The following is a 12,967-nucleotide window of genomic DNA, read 5'->3' as shown; positions in this document are numbered from 1 at the left end:
ATGGCAGTGCTTAACATGTTCCATATCTATTCTTCTTGTCTTTTGCCAATTCCTCACCGTGTGGTTGTGCTGAGTGAGCAAGGTCTTGCTTTATGTTACTTATGTATAATAAATGTCGATGAGATCAAGCTGTTGTGAATGATGACAGTGGTTCGAGAAGGCCGGGAAAAGGCTGAAGGTCTCCGGTACCGCGGGGCCGCTGGAACATACCGCTACGCGACAAGTTGCGGTGACATGCCGACGGCGGGGGTAAGCACCGAGGAGATGCCCAATCAGGATGGGCGGATTGTCCCCAAGGGCAAAATGCACAGCGTCTCATTGAAGCAGAGCAAAACGGGCAGACACCGAAACTCCGAGTCCAACAGAGGTCGAACCCACCCGGTGTGGACCGTCAGGGAAAAGATGGCGGCGGCGGCGGAGGGTTTGTTGAATTGAGAGCGAGTCCAGGTCCTTCTGTTCTCCTCCACTGCTCGGACCCTTCTCCTTTTTTCCCTCCTTCTTCCCCCCCTTTCTGACAAACCACAATATTTGATCTCGCCTGTGTTTTCGCTGCGGGTTTTGATTGTGTGGGAAGTCGCTGTTGTTTCTCCGGTTCTTGCTGCTTTACGCGCGCAAATATCACCCTCGGCTCTTCAACAGCCTACTCTTTTTTTGTGTCTTGCTTTTTTTTGCCCCTCCAAAAAAAGTACAATAAATCAACACAAACCCTTCGTCATAAGCCCAGCTCTGCGCGCGCAGAGGCAAAAAGCAAACACCCTCACTTTCTCTTCGCGCGAGAACGAAACTCGGATCAAGACAAGCCGCCATAAGCGACGACGATGGACTCCGTTTTGCGCCAGTCCAAGGCCATGTGCCCCTTCATGAAGAAGGCCACCGCCGCCGGCCTCCGCGCCATGACGACGGCTGCCCGCCCGGCCGCCTCGCCGTGCGGTGGCACCATCTCCAAGCTGCAGACCCTCGCCCGTCGCTGCCCCGTCATGGGCAAGGCTATGGCTGTCCAGTCGGCTCGCATTGGTCATGCCGGCATTCCCGGTGTTGCTGGCCGGGCCATGTCGACTGTCTCTGCCCACGGAAAGACGAGCAAGGCAAAGATTCACACGAGCAGTGCTCAGGAGGCGCAGGCTGTCGAGGGCGCCATTTTCAATGGCCGCGAGAAGGGTAAGGATTGATTCGCACTCTGGAGGAGTTACACGTGGCGAAGAACTGGCGCTGACATGGCATTTCCTGGTATCCAGTCCCGCTTCCTCCTAGAATCCCAACCAAAGCGCAAGCCGCTGCCAACCCCTTGACTGCTACCCGCACCGCCGCGCCGGTGACGCACAATGGCACCAAGTTCGATTACGAGGGCTTCTACAACAATGAGCTTGAGAAGAAGCACAAGGACAAGTCGTATCGCTATTTCAACAACATCAACCGTCTCGCAAAGGAGTTTCCCCGCGCCCACATGTCAACCAGGGAGGAAAAGGTTACTGTCTGGTGCGCCAACGACTACCTCGGCATGGGCCGCAACCCCCACGTTTTGAAGGCGATGCACGAGACCTTGGACGAGTACGGTGCTGGCGCCGGTGGTACGAGAAATATTTCCGGACACAACAGGCACGCGGTGGAATTGGAGGCAACGATCGCCAAGCTGCACGCTCAGGAAGCAGCGCTGGTCTTCAGCTCGTGCTACGTGGCCAACGATGCCACGCTCGCGACGCTGGGGAGCAAGATGCCAGACTGTGTCATCTTGTCAGACAGCCTGAACCACGCCTCGATGATCCAGGGTATCCGTCACTCTGGGACCAAGAAGGTCATCTTTAAGCACAACGACGTAAAGGATCTGGAGGAGAAGCTCGCGGCGCTGCCGCTGCACGTCCCCAAGATCATCGCCTTTGAGTCCGTCTACAGCATGTGCGGATCCATTGGCCCCATTGAGGAGATTTGCGACCTGGCTGAGAAGTACGGCGCCATTACTTTCCTCGACGAGGTGCACGCGGTGGGCATGTACGGGCCACACGGCGCTGGTGTAGCGGAGCACCTCGACTTTGAGGCGCACGCGCAGGGCAAGCCTCGCGGCACCATTATGGAGCGTATTGACATCATCACCGGTACTCTGGGTAAGGCTTACGGCTGCGTTGGCGGGTACATCGCCGGCAGCGCCAAGCTGGTCGACACAGTGCGCTCTCTTGCGCCCGGGTTCATCTTTACCACCTCTTTGCCACCTGCTGTCATGGCTGGTGCTCGGGCGGCGATTGAGTATCAGATGAACTACAACGGCGACCGCCGTTTGCAACAACTACACACCCGGGCTGTCAAGGAGGCCCTCGGGGAGAGGGACATCCCTGTGATTCCCAACCCGAGCCACATCATCCCCATCCTGGTCGGCAACGCCGAGCTGGCCAAGCAGGCGAGTGACAAGCTCCTGCAGGACCACCAGATTTACGTCCAGAGCATCAACTACCCCACCGTTCCTGTCGGTCAGGAGCGTCTGCGGATTACGCCCACCCCCGGCCACACCAAGGAGTACCGCGACCACCTCGTCGGGGCCATCCAGACGATCTGGGAGGAGCTCGGCATCAAGCGGACGAGCGAGTGGGCTGCCGAGGGGGGGTTCATCGGGGTTGGGGAGCCGAACGCGGCGGCCGAGGAGCCGCTGTGGACGGACGAGCAGCTTGGTATTGCCGAGGCGGCGAGGACGATTGAGCAGGAGGCCAAGGCGACGACGACTCGGGGTGGGCTGACGGAGCGGTTGCTGGAAAGGGAGATGGAGGGGTTGCAGACGGCGAGCGCAGCTGCTTAAATCTTGGGATTTAGGCAAGTTGGTCTGTCCTGTTGATGTGTGACCTTGATTGTTTTGTGTGTGTGTGTATACACGAAATTTCAAAACTTCTCTTCTTGTCCTAAACACCACCGTTTGCTCTTGGGGGGCTCACCGGACCGGAGATAAACCATTGAAACACGTTCTTTTTGAGCGAAAAGCGACGTGTGGTGGTTTTGTTGTTGTTGTTGTTGTTGTTGTTGTTGTTGTTGTTGTTGTTGTTGTTGTTGTTATCGTCGTCGTCTTGATCTTATAAGTGGGGAACAATCTCTTGCCCTACTGGCTTGCATATTTGTGTCTTTTTGCTTCGTCGCTCTTTCGATTGGTCTTTTCCTCCTAAGGGGAGTTACGTTAGGCGAGAGGCTTACCTTGGCTGCTATCTACCTATCCGATACATACCTTACTATGAAATGGGTAGGAGGAGGAAAGCAGTGGTTTTAACTTATAAATATGACGAATGATGGGGAAATTTCTCCCTGTCTTTGTTGGCTGGCTACATGCCTGGCTGTTTACATTACTTTTGATGGTTCCTTTTTCGATGTATGAGTGAGGTGAATGTGATAATATTTCTCTGTGTAAATTTCCAAAAAGAAACGAGTGCTGTCTGGTTGATGAGTTTTGGAGTAAAGCAGGCCATGTCAACGGGAGGAAAGATAGGGTGGTACCATGAACTTGATACTATGCAGAAAGAGAGGTGTGGTAAGCAATATACCGGAATGTAGTACGTGCGGGAAGCCCTAGCCTCTTCCTAACTGGTGTTGGGGGAGGGTCCCTTTGACGGGTGCACCCGGGGATTCCGGATACTACGAGATGCGGCTTGTGTATGTGGTAAGAGGGATGGATCTTTTCGCCGAGGGGGGGTTGGGAGGCGAGTTTATGAGAATGTTATGTTCTGAATGGTCAAGACAGTAGCCACGTCGTCTGGGAGAAGTTCGCGTATTCGCTTTTATGTTTGCTTCAAAGTTCACGTATTCGGTTTGAACGCTTGATGATGAGCTCTCTACGTGGGCTTGCTTGGTAGCTAAATAACCCAACTCCAGTGTGTTGGGTTCATTTGATGTAGGTTTGTTTGTTTTTGTCATCTAGTTCTAGTCTGGGAAGCTTTACCACCCGGTGTAGTAGAGTGGGATTTCGGTTGCCAATCTTGTCGACGAAGGATTTTGAGACGGTGCATTATCTCGATAGATACCCGCCGAGGATCGCCCTCGCGTGTGTGGCCCGTCCAAATTTATTTGTCAGACGGGGGGGAACACGACATGGACAGGTGGGTGGATGGATGCTACCTGATAGGGAGTGGTCTGGCTGGTCTGACTGGATGAGATATGGAAGCTGATACTGACCTCTGGATGGGTAGATGTTAAGAGAACTATGAAGAGAGGCCGGTGTTGTTGTTGTTCTTCTTCTTCTTCTTCTTGTTGTTGGTGTTGTTGTCCCGAGCTTCTGATGGTGGTTCAAAAGGCACGGTAACATCCCCGGCGGTCTCGACCTTTCTTTTTCGCGGCACGCACGAGGATCACACAGCGAACCAAAGTTGGTGATGTTGTGGTAGGACAAGGCAAGCAAGCTGCAAGGTGTCTGAGCTGTGCCCGTAGATCGTTGGCGGGTTAGGCGAGGTGGGCGAGGCGGACGTCGAGCCGTGTAACTGTGTAAGTCGTTGATAAGACCAACACAGGCAGAGCAGCTGCATGCAAAGAGAAAGAATTGCTGAGTGAGATGCTCAAAACGAAGGCAGCCGGTGCCAAGCCTTGGGCGGGATCTTTCTCAAATGGCACAGCTCTTGTTAGCTGCTGCTTATGCTTCAAGCCACTGCCGCCCGCCCGCCTTTTAGTGCTCTTAGCTCTGAGGATAACGCCCTCCTTCGAATATGCGCCAGTAATGTGCTTGAGGAGGATCACGCCTTTGTTCCGTGAGTGGTGCTTCGGATCCGGGCCCGCCTGCCCGCTTCAGCCGCTGGTCGTTGTGGGAGGGAGACTGACCAACCAACGGCGACAAAAAGAGGGTGGGATATGTACGAACGGAGTCGGAGGACTTGGATGAGTGTTCACACCGACGGAATTTCCCGACTCCTACCCAGATCTTCGTACACTTTGTGGTTTAATGAAACGTTGGGGGCTTCTTGTTTTTATTCTCGAAGACTTGTGGCATACTGTGGTCCTTTGCCGAGGGCACCGAGGGAACCGGCAGATTCTGTTTCTGGTTGAAGAAGATGTTCGTCGGTGAACCCTTTTGTTTCAGGCTAGTCGAAGGATGGGACCGGGCGAGACATGGAGAGGGCAGTGACATTCTAGGCATCCTTCGATTAGACGAGAGATGTTTTGTGTACGACCTCACACTGGACGAGCCATCAGATAAATGAGTAGTGGGTGGGGAAGAGGGCGTTTGAGTTTCGGGGGAGAGATGTCTTGGCTGCCTCGAGAAGGGTGGCCAGAGAGAGAAGGATGACGACAGCAAGGCGGTTGGTTCTTTTGGAGCTGTGGGATAGTGAAAGAGAGGAAGCACCTCTAGGAAGCAAAATGCGAGAACTGGGCGAGATGTACAGCCTGATCTTATAGGAAGGATGGGTTGTTACTCGCGTCCCACGAACACAGCATTGCATATGTTCCAGTCTTACGTCCGCGTCCCGAAGTCACCTTCGTCCCTCCCACCTGTTAGTTACCCACCCCGTTTGCTCGGGTCCCCCTCCTCATCATCCTCTTGCTGCTCGATCATTGGCATCTTTTTCTCAATTGACTGATCATCCTCAGATTTGGAACCATATCATCAGTCAGTATCAAGCGAGGTTTCTCCGACACAGCACACCCCTTTGTCACTTCTTTTTTGGCGGTTGGCGTTTTACTTCTTTTCTGGGGAAAAGGAAGGCCGCATCTTCCTTCTTTATCACCACGTTCTTCAGCGGCGGGGGGGAGCGGGAGAGAGCTTCTTTCTCGTCAACGGTTTTAAGACACCACACGCCCCTCCAAATCGGTTCCCGATTGCATTTTGCATAACATTCAAATCTTATCCCCGGATTCCATCAAACCTATACGTTCAACGCAACCTGCTCTTTTGGAGGACAGCCTTCCACTTACACCAACCCAACCCCGTGTTTCCGTCTCCGTGTCAAGGCCTCCTGGGCTCCGTCCCCGCTTCTTGTACCTCTTGATCTCCCTTCCGATCTTTTGGCTTCCGGCCCCGGGGGCATTCCCAGGAAAACAAAGCAGCAGCAGAGCGCGGCAGCTCAACTTGCAGATCGCGGAACCTTGTTCTGCGGTGGGCGAGTTCTGTCACCGAGCCTGCGGAGCGGCAAGCAAGCGGCCGTGGCTGGCCCTGCTGTGACCGCCTCGTACTCTGCTCCCTTTGGCAGCACGACATTAAGGGAGCAGATAGACGGGAACAAGAGAGGAAGAAGTACGCTTCTCTTGAGGAAAGGAAGAGAGAGAGAAGGTGCCGGTACCCGAACTCTCGTGCCAGGCCGCCATGGAGTCTGTAGAGGATAGCGGCGGTGATGGCTCCTCCAAGAAGCCCACCAAGGGCCCGAGGGCATGCGGGACCTGTGCGCTTGCAAAATGCAAGTGTGAGCCTGGTTCTGGCCCGTTGGGAAAGTGTGAACGGTATGTTTGTCGATCTGTTTTAATTAATATTTTCTTGTTTTTTTCTGTCTCTCATCTTGGGCACTGTTCTGGTTCCACGGCCGGCTGTCTTTCCCAGACATCTTTTTTTCTGACACCTCTCATTCTTCTTCACCGCCGCGCTTTGCCATATACCAAAGTCCAGACCGGGCACGGGTGCGGGCAGCAAAATCGGGCGGTTGAGATCGATGGACGAGATCAGGCTGTCTGCTGTGTTGCTGCTGTCATCACCTTAAGCATATTTCACTTCATGCTCATCTCCGCTGTCAATGCCGATCTCAGTCCGGTAGATCTTGATCTCACATTCTGTGCGTCAACTGACTCACCACCGCTTCACCGCTATACAGATGCGAACGTCTGAAGAAGAAATGCACCAAACAGATTCCGGCTCCGCCTCGCCGACGGCGAAAGGACCGCAAGTTAACCCGCGTGGCCGAGCTTGAAAGACGTCTCGAGGCCCTCACAGAGCAGATAGCGGCCGGAGGCGGTCGTGCCGGTGCCGGAGGGAGCTCAGGAAAGTCTGAAACACCAGGCAGCGCCAGCACCGGTGAAGGGCTCGAGAACCACCATCACTCCTCTCTCGGAGGCTCTGAACTTGATGGCCAGCAACCCCTCCCAGCCATCTCACCAGACTATCATCACAGCACCAGCAGTGGCCCCAAGATCTCTGTCACGAACCACCATTTCACGCAAGCACCATGGAACGGCGAGCCATTCGAGGCCCTCTTGCCACCGAGCGAGCTCAAGTTTTCACCTATTCTTAGCAACCACCAAACACCTCAGTATGGTCATCATCATCATCATCAACACCAGCATCACCCTCAGCACCAGCAAACCCTGGGCGGCCTGGCCGTATCAGCGGCAGGTTCTGTCATGCCAGACGCCATGATGACCTCTGCCTCTCCGCCTTCTCACCCCTCGCCAATGACATCCTCCAATGCTTCAGACTCGATCTGGCCTGAAGGCCAAGAAGCCGAAGATTTGCTTCAGGAGTACCGCTCCCACATGCAGCATCTCTACCCCTTTGCCTTAGTCCCACCAAACCTGAGTGCCCATCAAATGAAGGAACAACGCCCCTTTTTCTGGAAAGGGGTCATGGTTGAAGCGTGCCATCACGATGGAAGGAGACAAATGGCACTGGGGGACCAGCTGCTGAGAGACATCAGCGTGGCAGCCTTTCAGCAGAGCAGCCAAAAGGGCCAGCCGTCGCTGGGGGCGGGGCTGGACTTGCTTCAGGGGGCGCAGGTGCTGCTGGCGTGGTATCATTACAATTTGGTGGCGGCCAAGACGACGAACCTGCTGTTTTTGATTCGGAGCTTTACGGCGAGTTTGAAGTTTGAGGTTTTGGATGCTCAAGAGCAGAAGAATGCCATTGCGGGTCTGGGAGGGCAGCCCAGGTCGGAGGAGGCATTGGAGAGAATGAGGGCGTTTGCGGGGACGTATTATTTGGTTACTGTGTAAGTTGGTTTTTTTTCTTTGGCAAGTCTTGTTGTTGGATGAAGACTGACAAAGACCAAAGAGCCTTCACCACAAGTCACTGCCCGGACCAGCTCATGCCCTCGCCGTATCTGATGAGGTGCTGCAAGGTGCTGATTACGGAAAAGAGCTCGCCTGATGATGAGCTGGTGGTTCATTTGGTCAGGGTGCAGCGGGTGTCTCAGCACATTTCGATGAACCTGGCCAACTGGTACAAGAAGCCTTTGAAGGAGCGCAGGCCGTGGAATCAGGTGGTGGAAAACCTGAGGCTGTTTCTGCATGGGGAGAAGAAGAAGGTGCCGAAGCGGATCATGGAGAATTGTAAGTTTCCGTTTGCTCCCTTCGCACGAGGCAATGCTTGCTAACCGGTTCAACAGTCTCGATGAAGGGCCACTTTATAGTCGCTGAACTCCTCATCTACGAAGGCTTTTTGAAAACTAGCGGCAGCATAGGCGGCTCATCAGTCACTGCATCCTCCCTGCCAGAAGACGAAGACCCCAGCTTCAAGACATCCCCCTCCAACGGTCTCGGAAACGACACGCCCTCTTCGCACTCGAGCAACAGCCGCCCTGCCTCTGTCATCCCCCTGCAGGACCGCCTCGACATCCTTATGAAATGCGTCCGCCTGGTCAAGGAGTACATGCACGCCCGCACGGCATCGGATCAGTCTGACTATCCCAGGTTCATCTCCATGTCCTCGTTTGATCTCACCTATGTGTTTGTCAGGATGCTCAAGCTCATGACTTTGTCACTGCCAGGGTGGGACGTGAGGACAGTACGAAGAGAATTTGATGGGTACTTGGAGAGACATATCAAGGACATGGAGCACACTGCCGGACGGAGGAAGAAGAGGAGCAGGACGATGACGGGGGCGAGCAACTACAACAGTCCGAGTGATGTTTACAGGACGCCTCAGGGGGTGGTGGGTGGTGGGGGGAGTGGAATGGGGGGGTCGCAGCAGGGGCAGGAGAGGGAGAGGGAGGATCCGTTTGCGCAGTTGGCAAGGAAGATTAGAGAGTTGAAGAAGGCTTTTGTGAGTTTTCCTTTTCTTTCGCTTTTCGGTTCAGTGGTGGCTAACGGAATTATCTACACAGGATCAAGATCTTCAGGATGGACAGTCGACGGCGCAACTTGCGGAAACGACGGCGCAGCTGGCGGAGCTGTATGAGAAGGCGCCGATGACGCTGGCGGATGCGACGGCGACGCTGGTGCAGGAGATAAGTCAGGATCTGGGGACGGATAGCTGGGATGGGGGGGCGATGGATTATGATTGGAACCCGGGGATGTGGGGAGGGGATTTTGGGTTTGAGATGGATGGGTTTTGGAGTTGAGAGGCCGGTCTTGTGAGAGATGATCAAGAATAGACCGAACGGAGCGGTGGTAGTGTATTGATATGACAGGGGAAAGTTAATGAGGTGTGATGATAGTGGGGGAGGATATTTGGCTTTGTGTGTGTGAGCGGGATTTCGCGGAAGGGGGGGAGTTCGGTTATTTTGTTTCGTATTTATTTATTTGCAAATGTATATGTCGGGGGGTAGAGAGAGGGAAGAGTCTTACGACGGTGTGAGGAGTTCTATAAGAAAAGATGAAGAAAAATTCTATCAGGGATGAAGGTAGCCTGAGAAGCCGAACTGTTCATTGTGAGGATTGATTGGCCAATGGTTGCGGTGTGAAGAGGCATGAATGACATGATGTTGATCTGAGGTTAAATTATCAAATGGCGATCAATCACCATGTCCACCCCCACGGAAGCTTTCATGGCTGTCAGACAAGCTTCAATGTGGGGTGGCCGACAGCGGGGGGACATGACATTTGCAAGTAGTGGACCCCACAGACTAGCTGGAGCAGTTGCCGGTGACGCTGCCTCTGCCCCTCCCCCGCGATTTACCGCAGCTGCTTGGTAGCTAGGAAAAAAAAGTTCCGAGAGAGTGCCCCTCCTTTTTTTTTTCTTCTTGTGTATGAGCTGAGCTTTTATTATCTTTTTGAGCCTCATTCTCATATCGTCTTATTTTCTCATTATCAATCTTTAGAAGTGAGAAGAAGAGAAAGACACCAACCGCCAAAATGTCCAGCTACGATAAATATGTCGTATGTTCTCCCCTCCCAACTCTCTCATTCCTGCCATGACATGATGTACTAACGCAAACTTTCAAGACCCCCCTCAGCACCCGCTACGCCTCCCAAGAGATGATGACCATCTTCTCTGCCCGGGAGCGCGCGTCAACCTGGCGCCAGCTCTGGGTTTGGCTTGCCGAGGCGGAGAGGGAGCTGGGCTTGCCGATCCCCGAGGATGCGATCCAGGAGATGAGGGAAAATGTGAGGGTGAGCGATGAGGCGTTTGACAAGGCGAGGGAGTATGAGGCCAAGTTTAGGCATGATGTGATGGCGCATGTGCATGCTTATGGTGAGGTGAGTAACTCGAGAGGGGAAGGGGGGAGGGGAAAGGGGGATGATGTTAATGGGGGGAGGTATAGGATGCGCCAAAGGCTGCTGGACATATCCATTTGGGGGCTACGAGTTGTTATGGTGAGTTTTGATTTTTGCTCTTTCGGTTGGGGGTGGATGTGGTTGGGGAGATGGAATAGTTTTGGAGGACTGGCAAAGAGAAGAAGAGTGAAAAAGGGAACTAACATCAACAGTGACCGACAATGCCGATCTCATCTTCCAGAAGAAGGCTTTGGACCTCATTCTTCCCAAGCTCGCCAAGGTTATCCAGAACTTGCAGGTGTTTGCCCTCAAGTACAAGGACTTGCCTACCCTCGGTTTCACTCACTACCAGCCTGTCAGTATTCTCTAAAGGGATCAAAACTGGGCTGTAACTGACACCACAAACAGGCCCAGCTCATCACCGTTGGCAAGCGTGCTGCCCAGTGGATCCAGGAGCTGATGATGGACCTCGAGGACATCGAGACTGTCCGTGACAGACTTCAGTTCCGTGGCGCCCAGGGCACCACCGGTTCCCAGGCTACCTTCTTGGAGCTCTTCGAGGGCAACGCCGACAAGATTGTCCAACTCAACGAGATCCTCTGCAAGAAGGCTGGCTTCCCTTCTGCCTACCCCATCTCCACCCAAACCTACACCCGCAAGGTCGATCTCAGAGTCGCCAACGCTGTCTGCGCTCTTGGGGCTACTGCCCAGCGCATCTGCTCCGACATCAGACATTTGGCCAACCTGAAGGAGATGGAGGAGCCTTTTGAGAAGAGCCAGATTGGCAGCTCCGCCATGGCTTACAAGAGAAACCCCATGAGATCGGAGCGTATCACTGCTCTTGGCCGCAAGCTGGCCCGTCTGCCTGCCGACTTTACTGCCACTTTTGAAACTCAGTGGTTTGAGAGAACTCTTGATGACAGCGCCATCCGCCGCATGGATATCCCCGAGATGGTATGTTTTGGGTTCGGTGCATCTTGGTTACCATGGCTAACTTTGACAGTTCCTCCTTGCCGACTCTATCCTCCTTGCCTTGGACAATGTTACCAACGGCATTGTCCTCTACCCAAGCGTCATCCGCTCCCGCATCGACCAGGAGCTCCCCTTCATGGCCACCGAGTCCATCCTCATGAAGCTCGCCACCCACGGTGTTTCCAGACAGGAGGCCCACGAGGAGGTCCGTGTCCTCTCCCACCAGGCTTCCGATGTCGTCAAGCAGCAGGGCGGCCGCAACGACCTTCTCGAGCGCATCAAGAAGACCGAGTTCTTCCGTCCCGTCTGGGGCGATATCGACAGCCTTGTCGACCCCAAGCTGTTTATCGGCAACTGCCCCAAGATTGTCGAGGATTACTGCAACGGCGAGGTCGCCGCCAAGTTGGCTAACTACAAGGAGTCGCTGGATAAGGCTTCTACTGCTCAGCTTTCTATTTAGAGGATCTGTCTGGATTTGGGGTCTGGACAAATGTATATCATGAACTTTGCGGGTAATAAAATGGGTAGGCAAAATGAATTAAAACTTATTATAAGCACCGTGTCTTTAGCCAGTATAAGTGGGGCTATTTCGCTTGATACCTCTACCTCCTCATCGGGGCCGATTCGGTAGGCCCGGCAAGGACGAACAACGTCTCAAGTCTCAAACGCAGCTCAGGCTGGAGAAGGAAGAGAGGGAGAAGCGGGTCGAGCTGGGATTACCGGCGTTGGAGCCGGAGTGGAAGCCTTGGCCGCTGGAGCAGAGGTATATCTGGGTTAACTGGGAGAGGGGCATCATCTCCGTCGGGGACGACAAGCGCGCGTTTGAGCGGGCGGTGTTGCCGTATGAGAGGTTTGTGCAGAAGTTGAAGTTTAAATGGGACAAGATATTCCTCGGAGGGCAGAGGTTTGCTAATCTCGACGAGCTTTCATATTATTCGGGAGGTGGATGACTATTGGAATTTTTGGGGGGAATTCGAGATAAGCTTCATGTTATTTCGGCGGAGGATGAGTATTGGAGGTTTGGGACGGAGGTGAGACGGGATTGGGAATGAGGTTTCCTCCTGCGTATGCGGGGAAGATTTTGACGGTATTTGATAAGATTCGGAAGGATACGGACCTGTGTAGGGTTTTGAAGGGGAGGGGGAAGACGCTGGGGTTGGAGAAGGTGATGGAGGATCGGAACCTGCGGGTGCAGATCTGGGAAATACGGTCAATTGCGAGTTCCCAGTCGGATGAGGCCACACACAAGGAACAGGATTGAGGAAGGGACTGTCGTCAACAGACAAAGGGCTTTTCCCACAGCTTCTTGTCGTTCATAGCGGCTTTCAACGGTAGTGAGGGTTTTGAGGACTTTTGTTTACAACGTAAAATAAACAACCATGTCAGCCAGTTTGCCTATACAATTCCCTTCGAAACAATACCTCAGTCTTCATCTCAACAACACACATACTTTACTCCAAATACAATCAACTTTTGCCAACCCTCGTTTCTTTTTGTTCTAAATCCATTCCCTATCATAACCCCCCTAACAACCCCATCACCACCCAAACCACCCACCCCATCATCACCCCCCCATTCACCCCCCTCCTGCCAACCCCCCCATTAGCAGACCTCACGCCATCCTCCTTCCCCGTCGTCCCCACCCCATCATCACCCCCATTCTCTTCACTCAACATCTCCCCCC

At 53.7% G+C, this 12,967-nt stretch overlaps 3 protein-coding genes across 3 annotated transcripts; all 3 read left to right on the top strand.

Annotated features, from left to right (window-relative positions):
• Positions 1-818: 818 nt before the first annotated feature.
• Positions 819-2,782, top strand: PODANS_7_2200 (uncharacterized protein; the record flags this gene model as incomplete). Its single annotated transcript, XM_001907764.1, has 2 exons — positions 819-1,158; positions 1,236-2,782. 2 exons carry the CDS (start codon positions 819-821, stop codon positions 2,780-2,782), a joined length of 1,887 nt encoding a protein of 628 aa, XP_001907799.1.
• A 3,474-nt stretch (positions 2,783-6,256) lies between these two features.
• Positions 6,257-9,052, top strand: PODANS_7_2210 (uncharacterized protein; the record flags this gene model as incomplete). The annotated part of the gene is made up of 4 exons (XM_001907763.1): positions 6,257-6,390; positions 6,756-7,865; positions 7,928-8,205; positions 8,262-9,052. 4 exons carry the CDS (start codon positions 6,257-6,259, stop codon positions 9,050-9,052), a joined length of 2,313 nt encoding a protein of 770 aa, XP_001907798.1.
• Positions 9,053-9,948: 896 nt separating this feature from the next.
• Positions 9,949-11,743, top strand: PODANS_7_2220 (uncharacterized protein; the record flags this gene model as incomplete). Its single annotated transcript, XM_001907762.1, has 5 exons — positions 9,949-9,972; positions 10,039-10,468; positions 10,524-10,666; positions 10,720-11,265; positions 11,315-11,743. 5 exons carry the CDS (start codon positions 9,949-9,951, stop codon positions 11,741-11,743), a joined length of 1,572 nt encoding a protein of 523 aa, XP_001907797.1.
• Between the last annotated feature and the right edge of the window lie 1,224 nt (positions 11,744-12,967).

Source organism: Podospora anserina, chromosome 7 (genome assembly GCF_000226545.1).
Source record: "Podospora anserina S mat+ genomic DNA chromosome 7, supercontig 1".
Classification (NCBI taxonomy): domain Eukaryota; kingdom Fungi; phylum Ascomycota; class Sordariomycetes; order Sordariales; family Podosporaceae; genus Podospora; species Podospora anserina.
Note: the sequence above shows the minus strand (reverse complement) of the source record. Positions and strands in the feature narration are given on the sequence as shown.